General features: G+C 35.3%; 1 protein-coding gene across 1 annotated transcript in view; it reads left to right on the top strand.

The window, feature by feature from the left end:
* tacr1a (tachykinin receptor 1a) overlaps nt 1-4,090 on the top strand; it is a 43,201-nt gene extending 39,111 nt beyond the window's left edge. The window contains exons 3-5 of the mRNA XM_073840868.1: nt 270-420; nt 3,251-3,447; nt 3,760-4,090. Coding sequence (XP_073696969.1) covers nt 270-420; nt 3,251-3,447; nt 3,760-4,090 — 679 coding nt within the window. The remainder of the gene's footprint in view (nt 1-269; nt 421-3,250; nt 3,448-3,759) is intronic.
* The last annotated feature ends 10,607 nt before the right edge of the window (nt 4,091-14,697 follow it).

Below are 14,697 nucleotides of genomic sequence, written 5' to 3'. Positions count from 1 at the left end.
TTATGCAATGTACTTATTTCAGTTTTTGAACGCTTGCAATGTACTTATTTCAGTTTTAGAAAAAACTGAAACTGCCACAAAACATGCAGTAAGTACATAAAGTATTGCAGAAATGTATATAGAGGCACGTATTTTCATGAGCCTGGGTTGAAACCAGTACATATAGTGGCTGGTTAAACTGGATTGAAATGGCATGCAAAATTATTACTTCTAGACATTTTTGTTGATATTCTATCTATCTTTCTGTCTATCTATCTACCCTTTTGAAGGTACTTTGTATGTGTAGCAGTGCTGATTTACTTCCTCCCTCTCCTGGTGATGGGCTGTGCTTACCTGGTGGTGGGTTTGACTCTGTGGGCCAGCGAGATCCCAGGAGATTCGTCTGACCGTTATCAAGAGCAGCTGAACGCCAAACGCAAGGTCTTCACCACATCATCCTCTTGTTCCTCCTTTTTTCATCATCCTTTAAGCCTGTGACATTTGCCTACACACACATTCCAGGTCAGGCACTGAGTTAACAAAGCAGACAGAGTTCACCCGCAAGGGGAGGAGGGTCAGACAAGGCTGCATGAAATAATCACTATGAAACTCACCCATAGTGAGAAGGTCCGTCTGCTTCTTTCATCTGTATTCTCTGTGTGTACATGTTTCTGCCTCATTCAATACACTTATAGAAAAAGATATACCGTTTCCTCTCCGATATCTACTTTACATACCATTGCTAGCCTTATGCCTTACCATCTTCCTCTTCTAACTCCCACAAAATAGCTTAATCTACGCATCGTTTGTACTTATGATGACACAATGTGACATACTACCTCTAAGCGCCTGTATGTCCCCGTCTTCTGCTTGAGCTTCATAAACATCAAAGAGCCTCTGTCTGCTGAGTGATTTGCTACTACATACTCTGGCTTCTGGCAGAGTGTGTCATTTTTGTTTTCACGCCGATTTCAGGCGCACTTCAGGATCAGGAATCTGCGTTGTAGAACAAGAGTAGTTTAAAGGGTTACTCCACCCCAAAATGAAAATTTAGTCATTAATCATTAACCCCTATGTTGTTCCAAACCCGTAAAAGCTTTGTTCGTCTTCGGAACACAATTAAAAAATTTTTGGATGAATACCGGGAGCTTTCTTGACTGTCTCAAGTAAATAACACTGTCAAGGCTAAGAAAAGTATTAAAGGTGTTGTCAAAAAAGTCTGACAACATGAGTGGTGCAACCACAATTTTATGGAGCTACGAGAATTATATTTGTAAAACCATTTTGGAAGGTATGCACTGGACGCAAACAGCGTATGCTGTTCTGTGTCAGCCGCAACACACGTATATGTTTTCAACGTTTATTTACGTTTTTATTCGAGCGAAAACAGTGTATCCGCATGACGCAGCTGACAGAGAACAGCGTACACTCTTTGCGTCAGTGGGATACTTTCCGAAATGGCGCTACGGTGACGCGGAGAAGACAAATTGTTGAAAAAAGTCATTATTTTTGTTTTCTTTGCGTACTAAAAGTATTCTCGAAGCTTTGTAAATTATGGTTGAACCACTGATGGCAGATGGACTATTTTTGATGATGTCTTTCATACTTTTCTGGGCCTTGACAGTGGTATTTACTTGGCAGCCAATGGGACAGCCACAAAGCTCCCAGTTTTCATCCAAAATATCTTAAATTGTGTTCTAAAGACGAACAAAGCTTTTAAGGGTTTGGAACAACATGGGGGTAAGTGATTAATGACAAAATTCACAGAGTAATCAGGACTGGTGCAGCTTATTGACAGCAGTCCAAAGGCAGCTTTTTCTGTGGTAGGTAAACAATGAAAAACAACAAAGTCAAAATAGTGAAAAATAAGATGCATGCACTGAAAAACAAGATGTTACTTTAAGTTTTTTTCACCCCCCTCCTCCATGTCATCCGAGCTGTTCATGTCTTTCTGTCTTCAGTCGAAAAGAAATTAAGATTCCAGGATTTCCATATAGTGGACTTAAGAAAGTCAAATGCCCAACGATCAGATAATTTTAAAATTAGAGGAGAAAATGAGTTTTTCCCTACCTACCTACCACATGTGACCTTTCCAACATGATTAAAGCTAATGCCAGATGATTTTTTTTTTTTTTTTTTAAAAATGTCTGAACGTTTCACTAGATAAGAGCATTGTTTTTGGGCTGCATTGAAACCTTCAACCCATTGGCCACCACTAAAGTCCACTATATGGAGAAAAATCCTTGAATATTTTCTTCAAAAACCTTAATTTCTTTTCAACTGAATATACAAAGACATGATATCTTGGATGACATGGCGGTGAGTAAATTATCAGTATTCTTTTATTCTGGAAGTGAACTCATTTTTAAATAACTATTACCTGTATAGGCATTCACATGCACAGAAAATATCTTATTTCTGCATAGCAAAATATGTGACCCTGGACCACAAAACCAGTCTTAAGTCGCTGGGGTATATTTGTAGCAATAGCCAAAAATACATTGCATGGGTCAAAATTTTTGATTTTTCTTTTATGCCAAAAATCATTAAGAAATTAAGTAAAGTTCATGTTCCATGAAGATTTTTTGTAAAATTCCTTCTGTAAACATATCAAAATGTAATTTTTGATTTGTAATATGCATTGTTAAGAACCTAATTTGGACAACTTTAAAAGTGATTTTCTCAGTCTTTTTTATTTTTTTGCATCCTCAGATTTCTGATTTCAAATAGATGTATCTCAGCCAAATATTGTCCTATCCTAACAAACCATACATCAATAGAAAGCTTATTTATTGAGCTTTCATATGATGTATAAATCTCAGTTTTGTCAAATTTAACCTTATGACTGGTTTTGTGGTCCAGGGTCACATATGGTTGATAAGATGATGAGACATTAACGTGACATTAACTCGGGTTAGAAGAAAACATTTTGTCATAGAAACAATAAGCCTTAAAATATCATTTATGTAATTTAAGCTATTTATGCCTCTTTGATAAATGGTTTCGTGCAATGCTCTATATTTATTACATTTTAATTAGATTTTTAATGACATTTGCATGCTGCTTTCTGGTGGTGGATTAAGGCCACTGAACCACCTTAAAGCTGTCGAGAAAATTATTAGGGGACATTATGTCTGTCAGCATTCTGCCAGTTTTTGTACAATGTGGGCTGCATGCAAAGCCCAGGAAATCAGTTTGAAGGACAGAATATGTATTTATAGTCATGCGGTATAACCAATATTGACATTTTCTCTTCTTGCTCAACCTTCAGGTGGTGAAGATGATGATTGTGGTGGTATGTACGTTCGCTGTTTGCTGGCTCCCCTATCACGTCTATTTCCTGATTCACCAGTTCTACCCACACCTGTTTGAGCATCCCTTCATTCAGCAGGTCTATCTGACTATCATGTGGCTGGCAATGAGCTCCACAATGTACAACCCCATTATCTACTGCTGCCTCAATGACAGGTAATTTCACCTGGAGTGAAAACACAGTAATTGACGCGCGCACACACATACACGCAGGCACGTCTAGCTCTTTCCAGATCCCCTGTAATATTCGCTATAATATCATTATTGTACAAAATGATCCATCTTTTTGTACCAGAAAATACAGTCCAATGTTTTGATGTATTATTCTCTAATGTATCCTGCCTGAAAATCCATCACGAAAGCCTTTTAAAGACAACAAAGCTTTAATACCCTCCAGTCGATTTTCAACTTTAAACCCATCATCATCATCTATCCATTCTTCTCCTACATTTCTAAACATTTCCTCAGGTTCCGTGCCGGATTTAAGCAAGCATTCCGCTGCTGTCCATGCGTCCCTGAGGGATCCTATGAGGGTCTAGAGCTCAAGTCCACCCGGTACCTTCAAACCCAGACCAGTTTGTACAGGGCAAGTCGAATGGAGACCACCGTGTCCTGCGTGATGCAGCCATGTGAAGATGGCCAAAAGGTCACGTTCGGGAGCATCAGGGGGGCCGCAGGGAGACCGGCAGTTCATAGTCCCTCCAGGGAATTTGCCTCCAATGGTTCGTCCTCTCGCAGCATCTCCAAAACCATCTCAGAAACCTCCAGTTTTTACTCCAGTAATAACCTACAAGAATGAGAGCACAGAAGCACAAGTCAAGGAGATAGAATGCCAATATTTCAGCAGAGATGTAATCATTCAACAAATCCTCTTCAGTGTAAATCTTGAGGATTACCTTGAGTGTGTGCAGATGTGTGTGTTTTAGCTGGTTGAGTACACGCACACTAAGCGTTTTTAAATGATCCTTCATCTTTCATTCTTGTCACATTCTATTCATAAGGTTCATAATTGTGATTAGAGGAACATTTACATTGATTTTTTGGGAAGTGCTTTTTTACCAAAGTGATGTAAATGACATATTGCATTGTGCTGAGTTAAAAGAGAGCCTGATTGATTGATCCTGCAATCGCTGAAGACATTTTAAAAGTTTACATTAATGGACATGTGATGCAGTGGAACAATGAATCATTATAGTGTAAATATTGAATATGACCACTTATATTGGTCTATCGTCTAGCTAAGAAACCCCAGCTATAATGGGAATAGAAATAAGTAAAGAAATATCAGCGAAAGTACCTTTCTTGATCCCCTGAGTCTCTAAAGATGGCTCAGCGGGTTCAAATGATACCTGAACACGTGTTGTTTCTTCAGTGCTTTATCTTCAGGTGGGAGATTACTGCAGACTTCACAGCGTTTTTTCCTCTGTATGCACATTCTGCCTTCAAAGTCTCTAAACTGGCTGAGACTGAACAAAAACACAGAGGGCAGAGATTATACTATTGCAAATGCCTCTGTGGCTTCATGGTCAGTTAGAGCAATGATCCAGCCTGTGAAATGGAAATGAACCATGTCAGTTGCCAATATCAACACCTTGTAGCTACACAGGCAAATACAAAGGAACAATATTAAATTAAATGACTTTTCAGGGTGTGCCTGGAAACACAAACGCGTGGCGGTGGAAGCTCTGAATGCCTGTCCTGATTTTGTGTGCTGTGAAGAATAGATCTGGGGGGAAAATGTGATGCGCAGAGAATTTTTGTTGAAAGGATTTTTCTTCTGACTGTCTTTTTTTCTTTTTTTCCTCCCCCTGTCTGCGTACCTTCATTTTCTTTTTATTTTTTGTTTTTGTCATACTTGACCATTCACTAAGCTCCACACCCTGGTTAATGTGGCTTACAGAACATCAACTTGTAATAAATTGGAGATGAACAATTAGTGAAAAAGTGCTCATAAAGCTGTGAGAATTAAATTTTAATAACTAATTTTTTCTGTTTTTGAAAAACTCTGGGCTACGTTTGCCAAAGGCATCATAGTCAACTTACAATGATTTTGCGAAACACAGTCCTGAATGCTCATTCATAATACCCAAAAAGACTCAACGGTCACATTTGTGTAAATAAAATTTAAAGATTTGAATCATTAGGATGAACCAAATCATACCAGCTACTTCTGAGTTGATTCCACTCCAAACTTTGGAGTTGATATTCAATTTACAACGCTTTAGAATCGAAGAGTCGATTCTTTTTGAGATTCGATTCCTAGCCCATATCTAATAGTTAGTCTGATAATAATGGTGTATGCAGAGGCGCAGTAACAACTTTATGGATTATAGAACACATACTAACCAGAGTTTTACCCAAAAAGACTCAACGGTCACATTTGTGTAAATTAAATTAAAAGATTTAACCATTAGGATGAGCCAAACCATACCCGCTACTTCTGAGTTGATTCCACTCCAAACTTTGGCGTTGACATTCAATTCACAGCTCTTTGAAATCAAAAAGTTGATTCTTTTTGAGATTAGATTCCTAGCCCAATATCTTATAGTTAGTCTGATAATAATGCCATACACAGAGGCGCACTAACACAAACTAACCAGAGTTTCACCCAAAAAGCCCAATATCTTATGGTTAGTCTGATAAAAAATAAGATACGCGAAGGCGCAATAACAACTTTACGAATCATGGAACACAAACTAACCAGAGTTTCACCCAAAAAGACTTAACGGTCACATTTGTGTAAATTAAATTAAAAGATTTTAACCATTAGGATGAGCCAAACCATACCCGCTACTTCTGAGTTGATTCCACTCCAAACTTTGGCGTTGACATTCAATTCACAATCCTTTGGAATTGAAGAGTCAATTCTTTTTGAGATTCGATTCCTAGCCCAATATCTGATGGTTGGTCTGAAAAAAAATAACGTACGCGAAGGCGCAATAACAACTTTACGAATCATGGAAAACAAACTAACCAGAGTTTTACCCAAAAAGACTCAACAGTCACATTTGTCTAAATAAAATTAAAAGATTCGAATCATTAGGATGAACCAAATCATACCCGCTACTTCTGAGTTGATTCCACTCCAAACTTTGGTGTTGACATTCAATTCACAATCCTTTGGAATCAAAGAGTCGATTCTTTTTGAGATTCGATTCCTTGCCCAATATCTAACAGTTGCGCTGAGGCGCAATAACGACTTAACGGATTATGGAACACAAACTAACCAGAGTTTCACCCAAAAAGACTCAATGGTCACATTTGTGTAAATAAAATTTAAAGTTTCAAATCATTAGGATGAACCAAATCACACCCGTCGATTCCACTTGATAAATCGTTGCAACACGAATCAAGAAATGATTCAGCATCGATTCTGAGATTTTCCAAACACATCACGATTCTTTCTAAAATAAATTCTGAGCTTAGTTTTGAACAGCAGATGGCACTGCTTGCTTTAAAAACAGCCGTGCTCTGCTTGTTTCCAAATCTGTACACATACTTGAACCTAAAATAATCATTCATACAATTCGAAAAGCAAATTACAAGAGTGTTTACATTAATCTCAAGTCATAAAAGCCGAGGTGAAATTACTACTCAGCTGAACGGACATGCTCTGCTCTTCAGCACTCTTCTTCGTGAGCGTTTGAGTGTGATTAAAGTGCTATCTGCTGTTAACATCTAAGCTCAGAATCGATTGAACTCGATGCATTCGGAAGATCTCAGAATCGATCCAGGAACAATATTTGTCCCTACTAACAAAGTGGTTAAGAAAATGGAACAGGGGATCAACAGACAGACGCCTACAGGTATATCAGTTGTGATTTTGGCGGCTTATTTCGAGCTGCGCCTCTTCATTGCATTGCATTTGTCTCTGAATGGACACAACAGTTGCTGGGTGTGATTGGTCAGTAGGCGGGGCTCAGTCAAGTGCCAATTCTGTAGTCATTTTGCTGTACAAGCATTCGCGCACACACATTCCCCTCACACTTGACAAGGCCAGAGTAAAATTAGCTCTTCAGGCACCTCCCTTGATACAGTCACAGCAATATGATACTGAGGTACACAGGATTATGGGACAAAAGGGGTGGATGTGAGCTGGGGGGTTGAAGTGACCACCTGCTGCTGTTCTTGACTGGGATTTTGACAGTGGTGTCCGTTTTCCAAAATGGAGGCCTATGATGTTCTTATGATTTATAACAGACTGGCTCTTCACATGTTTGTGGGTCTGAGGTTTCATTGTTCACACAGTGGCAGCAGGCTTTTTATGGTGCAATATGTTCAGAATTTTTCGGACGGTAAATGACTGTGATCTGAATGTGCCTGACTGTTTGGCAGGTGCTGACAGCTCATTCCAGGAATAAATGAACCACACTCTGTTCCTGATCTTTTTTAGAAATTCAGAACTGTCTGTGAGGCCTATGCTGAATTGCATCTGCCTTCACACACTATATATATATATATATATATATATATATATATATATATATATATATACACACAAGCCTACTGGTTAAACGTTTGGAATAATTTAAGTGATTTAATGTTTTTGAAAGAAGTCCCTTATGCTCACCGAAGCTGCGCCAAATCAGCATTTTTGATTTCTGAAGGATCAGTTGACACTGAAGACTGAAGTAAAAGCTCCTAAAAATTCAGCTTTGCCATCACAGGAATAAATTATATGTTAAAATATATTAAAATAAACACAACTTAGTTTAAATTGTACATTTCACAATATTACTGTTTTTCCTTATCAAACACATGCAGCCTTGGTGAGCATAAGAGACTTCTTTCAAAAGCATTAAGATATCTTTTTCCAATTTGCAGTTGAAGTCAGTAGTTTGCAAAATGTTAATTATTTGACCAAAATAAGAGGGATAATACAAACTGCATGTTATTTTTTATTTAGTTACTGACCTGAATAAGATATTTCACATGAAAGGTGTTTACATATAGTCCACAAGAGAAAATAATAGTTAAATTTATAAAAATTAAACTGTTCAAAAGTTTACATACACTTGATTCTTAATACTGTGTTGTTACATGAATGAATGATCCACAGCTGTTTTTTGTTTTTGTTTAGTGATAGTTGTTCATAAGTCCCTTGTTTCTGGGAAACATGTAAGTATCTTTTGTAGCTTCTGAAGGGCAGTACTGAATGAAAAAAAAAAAGATATTTAGGTGAAATAAGAAAAATGTACACATCTTTATTCTGTTCAAAAGCTTTTAATGCATCGTGTTTCCTTCTGAAGATGAAGATGGATCTCAAAATCATACAGTCATTGTTGGAAAGGTTTAAAATACACACAAATTTCGAAAAAACAAAGAATATGTGGGACCTAAAGGATTTTTCTAAAGAATAGCGGGCAGTTTAACTCTTCAGGACAAACAAGGGACTCATGAACAACTATCATTAAACCAAAATATTATATTATTAATATTATTATTAAATAGTAAACATCTTTTATGTGAAATATCGTATTCAGGTCATTACTAAACAAAACATAACATGCATTTTATATGTTCCCTCTTATTTTGATAAAATAATTAACATTTTGTAGATTCCACAAGGTGTATGTAAACTTTTGACTGTATATCTGTGGCCAAAAGTTAAAATTTGGTCATTGTTCATTGTCACTCCAAATCTTTTTGGAATTGAAACCTTTATGGTTTCTTCTGTGCAAAATAAGTTATTTTAAAGAATGTTTCAGCCATACATTAAAAGTCAGAACACTATTACCCCAATATTTGTCAAAAAGTCATACAGGTTTGGAAAAACACTTTTCAGAATTTTCATTTTTGGAAAAGCGTTTGCCTTAAGGTGAACGTACGAATGTCTGATAAGAAAGGCATGTAGGTGATCCCATACAAAAAAAGAGCAATTCAAGCTTTGTCCATCTGCCAGTTTAGATTTTGTGGCACCTCTGTGGACCGTATTTATCTATGTGAGTGTGAGCACAGGAGGATTTGCTCTCATCAGCTCTCTCTCTCTATAATCAGAGTAATTACCCAGGAGAAGAGAACACAGAGGGGAGGACAACAGCTGTGTATGAAAGCATTCACACACAGACGCATCCACCCTCCAGCATTCCTCACATCACTCCCAAGGCCATTCTACATGGCTGCTTAATTTCACTCAAAGTTATTATTCGCATTCGTACGTAAACATAGTGAGCGTGAGTGAGCGAGTGTGTGCGTGTTTAAACATACCTCTACATGAGTCCAGCTGGTATAGTTCATCAGTTATTCAGAAAAGAAAGATGTTCTTTGATTTCCATCCAGCACAGGAGGCCCAGGCTGCTGGTTTCACTGACTTGAAATGTACTATAAGAATCTGATCATGAGAATTCTTGGCAACACTTGCATTAGTTACATTAAAGGGGTTATGAGTATATGACGTAATTTTTATGTCAGTTTTGTGCTTTTTTTTCACCAAGGACAGTCATAGTTGAGTTTTTATGACCATTTTCCACCTCCTCTCTGACATTTTGAATTTATGAAGCCATTTTGCTGCTGTACCTTTGGATTTTCTATGTGTTTTCTCTCTTTTTTGTGAAAACAGTAACGGCACTTGTGTGTTGGGGATTTGCTGTTTAATAGAGTTGGCGCTGCTCCATCTTTCAGTAACACTCTCTTTGCAAATCCTGCATTACAATTTGACTGGTTCACAAAACAGCATCTGTGCACTTATAGGTAAGGTCAAACTGAAATGATTGGGAGCTTGGTAAAATATAACTTCAGTTCTTTGAGAAGGCCATGCAGAGTCTCAAATGTCACCCCACATCTTTTATGACACATTGTATGCCTTTTATCATTCTTTTTTTATGCTTTCAGTTCAAACTTTTCAATTAGATGGATCAAGGAAAGTTTGACATTGTTATATTACAAAATGGTGTACAGATCATTATTTTATGTATATGTATACAGTTAAAAATGTAATTACACTTTAACTCATATATTTTCATATTTGTATATTCATATTTGAAAGTACATCAGCAACTGATCTGTTATAATATAATTGTTTATGACTTATTAATGAAAGTTTAACCTTGCGTTGCCTGTTAATGAGTTTACCGAGCTAAATAGTATTGTAAATATTTCTTCTATGCTTTTGGCAGTGGTTTCCCAAATATGTGTTTGTATTATATTATAAAAAAATTACTTTATTATGTTGTAAGACTGAACATGCATCAACAAAATGAACCAGATATGGCTAAACTGAACTTTCAGTACCTGTGGGCCAAGTTGTAACTAAAAATGATGGCCATCCACTTTTGCTTTCACTGCTGTGATGGGTTGCTCTTATTTCTGTATGCTTTTGTAACGGAATTTGTATGTGTTCTATATGCTTTGTCTAAAATATCTGTATTCAGGCCTGTGTGCGCTCTGAAGGGAAGAGTTTGAACATCTCCACTTGGCATTAGAAGTCATGGAGCAAATCAAGAAGGTTCAGCTAATTAAGATAGATCACGTTAATCATTTGTGACACACAAAATGAGCCATTAAAGTTAATTAGTAGAAAGAAAGACAAAAGTCTGTGTGTCAGAGTAAAGCGTAGAGCTATCAATGTCTTGTTGAAATTCCGCTCAGTTTGTCTGGTCAGATGTTGAGTTGTGCTCGGTCTGTGGAGCAGGGTTGATCTTTGTTGCTTCTTCGAAAGCTGTCAAAAAGAGTTACTCTAAGGCAATCTGTTTTGCCGCCCTCTTTTCTTTAGAAAGTTATGTGGCGAATCTCTAAAGAATTCATTATATATTCAGTGCTTCAGTTGACTGTGTTCATTTACAACTAACATTATTCATGTTAAATATACATCTTTAAGTTTTATTTAATATTGTATTTTTATTATTTTAAAATGGTTTCTTACGCTGGCATTTTAGTACAAAATATTTTGAGAATAAAGTCTAAATTACTAGAATAAAGTCAAAATATTTTGAGAATAAAGTCTAAATGCTTCGAGAATTAAGTCTAAATATTCTGAGAATAAAGTCAAAATTTTAAGAATAAAATCAAAGTGTTTCGAGGACAGTCTTAGTGTTTTGAGAAAAAAGTCAAAATGTTTCAAGAATAAAGTCAAAATATTTTGAGAATAAAAGTTGAAATGTTTCGAGAATAAAGTTGAAATGTTACGAAAATAAAGTCAAAATTTTCAAGTATAAAGTCACAATGTTTTGATAATGAAGTCGAAGTGTTTGAGAATAAAGTCAAAATTTTTCGAGAATAAAGTCTTAATGTTTCGAGAATAAAGTCAAAATGTTTCAAGAATAAAGTCCAAATTTTGTAAATAAAGTCAAAGTGTTAAGCTAATAAAGTCGAAATGTTTTGAGAATAAAGTCAAAATGTTTCAAGAATAAAGTCGAAGTGTTTTGAGAATAAAGTCGAAATTTTGAGAATAAAGTCGAAGTGTTTCGAGAATAAAGTTGAAATGTTTCGAGAATAAAGTCGTAATGTTTTGAGAATAAAGTCGAAATGTTTTGAGAATAAAGTCGAAATGTTACGAAAATAAAGTCGAAATTTCAAGAATAAAGTCACAGTGCTTTGATAATAAAGTCACAGTGCTTTGATAATAAAGTCGAAGTGTTTGAGAATAAAGTCGAAATGTTTCGAGAATAAAGTCTTAATGTTTCGAGAATAAAGTCAAAATGTTTCGAGAATAAAGTCCAAATTTTGAGAATAAAGTCGAAGTGTTAAGCTAATAAAGTCTAAATGTTTCGAGAATAAAGTCAAAATGTTTCAATAATAAAGTCAAAGTGTTTTGAGAATAAAGTCGAAATGTTTTGAGAATAAAGTCAAAATGTTTTGAGAATAAAGTCGAAATGTTTTGAGAATAAAGTCAAAATGTTACGAAAATAAAGTCGAAGTTTTTCGAGAATAAAGTCGAAATGTTTCAAGAATAAAGTTGAAATTTCGAGAATGAAGTCTAAATGTTCCAAGAATAAAGTCAACATTTTTCGAGAATAAAGTCAACATTTTTCGAGAATAAAGTCAAAATTCCGATAATTAAATCATATAATCATCAAGTTATAATATTTTGAGAGTATAGCCTGCGCATGCAAATGGCCCAGATTGAGAGCACCTGGAGAAGTTGCCAGGTCACTGGAATTTATTTGAACATATGTGGGATTATTAGCAGAAATCATACCATTTGTTATACTCGCAGGGACAGTCTGTTTAGAAATAATATTTCACGTCTTCGATTGCATTTATAAGGCCTATTTAGTGTGCCAGCCTTGCAATAATAGCAATAAGCTTTGTGCTTTTGGTACTTTAATATAAAAACGTCTCAGCTTTCAAAATCTGTCAGTTTTATAGCAAAATACAAACAACGTGTCTTGATGTGTTTTTCACGCTCTTTAATGTGGCTGGACAGATGGCTGTATTCATTTGAATTAGTTGTCATTTCGATTACAATGAGACATTGATTACTTTAAATTATACTGTTTTCTTTGTATAAATTCCACCACCTACTCCGCAAAAATGTTATGGCGTCCAATCTTCAATTCCTCACATGTATTAATTAAAAACAACAATAAAACATTCTAAAGGTTGAACTGGACTCCAACTCGTTAGCATAAGTTATAATGTTGTCTTTTCTGATGTATATAAGTGACTATTCGCAAGCTGTTTTATTCACAGTATAATATAGTAAATGATTAGAAATAATATTTAACATCATCTTATTTGTAGTGTGCCAGCAACCCAGTAATCACAATAATTTTGTGCTTTGTTGCTTTTAATATAACAGCTCAGCTTTTAAATTCGGTCAGTTTTATCATGCAATACAAATTCTAAATGTGTTTTTCCTTTTTATTTCAAGTTTATAGCACAATATAAATACAGCGATCTGTCACGCCACATTAAAAAGCTTGAAAAACACGTCATTGAAATAGATATATTGTTTGTATTTTCCTATAAAACTGGCAGATTTTGAAAGCCCAGACTTTGGAATATCTCCCGATGCTCCCAATCTGGGCCATTTGCATGTGCAATTGGCTAGAATATACTCTCAAAATATTATAACTTTGATATGAATTAATTCTCGTAATTTTGACTTTATTCTAAAAAGTATTTGACTTTACTCTCATAATTTTGACTTTATTTTCGAAAACATTTTGACTTTATCCTCAAAACACTTAATACACAAAATAATTTTGACTTTATTGTTGTAATATTTCTACTTTATTCTCACAATTTTGATTTTATTCTTGAAATTTTTCAAAATTTCACCTTTATTCTGAAAATAGTATGACTTTCACCTCTTAATAGATTTTTTTTCATTATTATTATTTTTTTTTTTTACCATGGTACTAAACCGCTGTCGAAGTGTTTATTGAATTAAAAATCACATTTGTAATTCAGTTTTTAGGGATGCATGCAGTATATCTTTTTTTTTTATATTTAATCTAATGCTCACTAATAATTTAATAAAAAGTCAAATGTAATCTTTAGAAAACTTCAAAATGAATATTGATTTTTCATAATATATATATTATAATTTTGTGAAAAAAAATCACCTGTAGCATCTGAAACTATGGCTTTTTTACATTTATATTTAACTATGATAAAAACAAAAGTATATACTTTTAGCATCTGCCATTTATCAGTTTTTAGCCATATAACATAAAAACCATTCTTGGCTTATCTATATTAGAATTTTACCAACAGTGCATCCATACTAATTTTATGCTAAGTACTTCTTGGAAATGATTAGGGATGACTTCATTTTAATTATTAGAGTTGAATAAAAAAAATCTAGCATGTGAGGAAAAGATGAGACTGTGAAAACCAAAACCCAATATAAATAGCTCAGACTTGATAGACAGGTAGAAATTGACTAAATAAAACAATCAATGGACCAAATCATTGAGTGAATGAGGGAGAAAGACAAAATGGAAGCCGAGATCACTTGGGGCTTTACAAAGATGAAGCAAAGTCTAGTTATTATGCCTGGTCTTTACCGCTCATGGAAGCCAGAGACTTATTTCTCCTTTTGCTCTTCGAATTAAGTAGCAACATTTCTCTGAGGAAAGGAAAAAAGTACAGAGAGGGTATGATTGACAGCTAGACTACGAGATGATACGGGATGTCCGGCTAATACTAATGAACTCTAAGAGTTCAGAGGATCTTGAAGCAAGTCAGGGGCTTTATACGAGGATGTTTTTCTTACAATTCAGTGAGGTTGCAACAGTAAAGATGGTTCTGAATTATAACAATGTTTACATTCTTTTACCTGATCCTTTTGTGGAACAGCAAAAGCGGAGGACGGTGGCCTTCCACTAGAGTTTTGGTAGTCAGTGCCTCCATCCAACTCTCACAGCCTTGTAGATGCTAAACAGACAAAATATGGATTTCAAAACTAAGCAGAACAGGTTAAGCATGTTTCAAGAGAAGACAAAAAAGCCTCATTTTGAG

This window comes from Garra rufa, chromosome 5, assembly GCF_049309525.1.
Source record: "Garra rufa chromosome 5, GarRuf1.0, whole genome shotgun sequence".
Taxonomy (NCBI): Eukaryota; Metazoa; Chordata; class Actinopteri; order Cypriniformes; family Cyprinidae; genus Garra; species Garra rufa.
The sequence above is the reverse complement of the archived record's forward strand: the minus strand, read 5'-3'. Positions and strand labels throughout refer to the sequence as shown.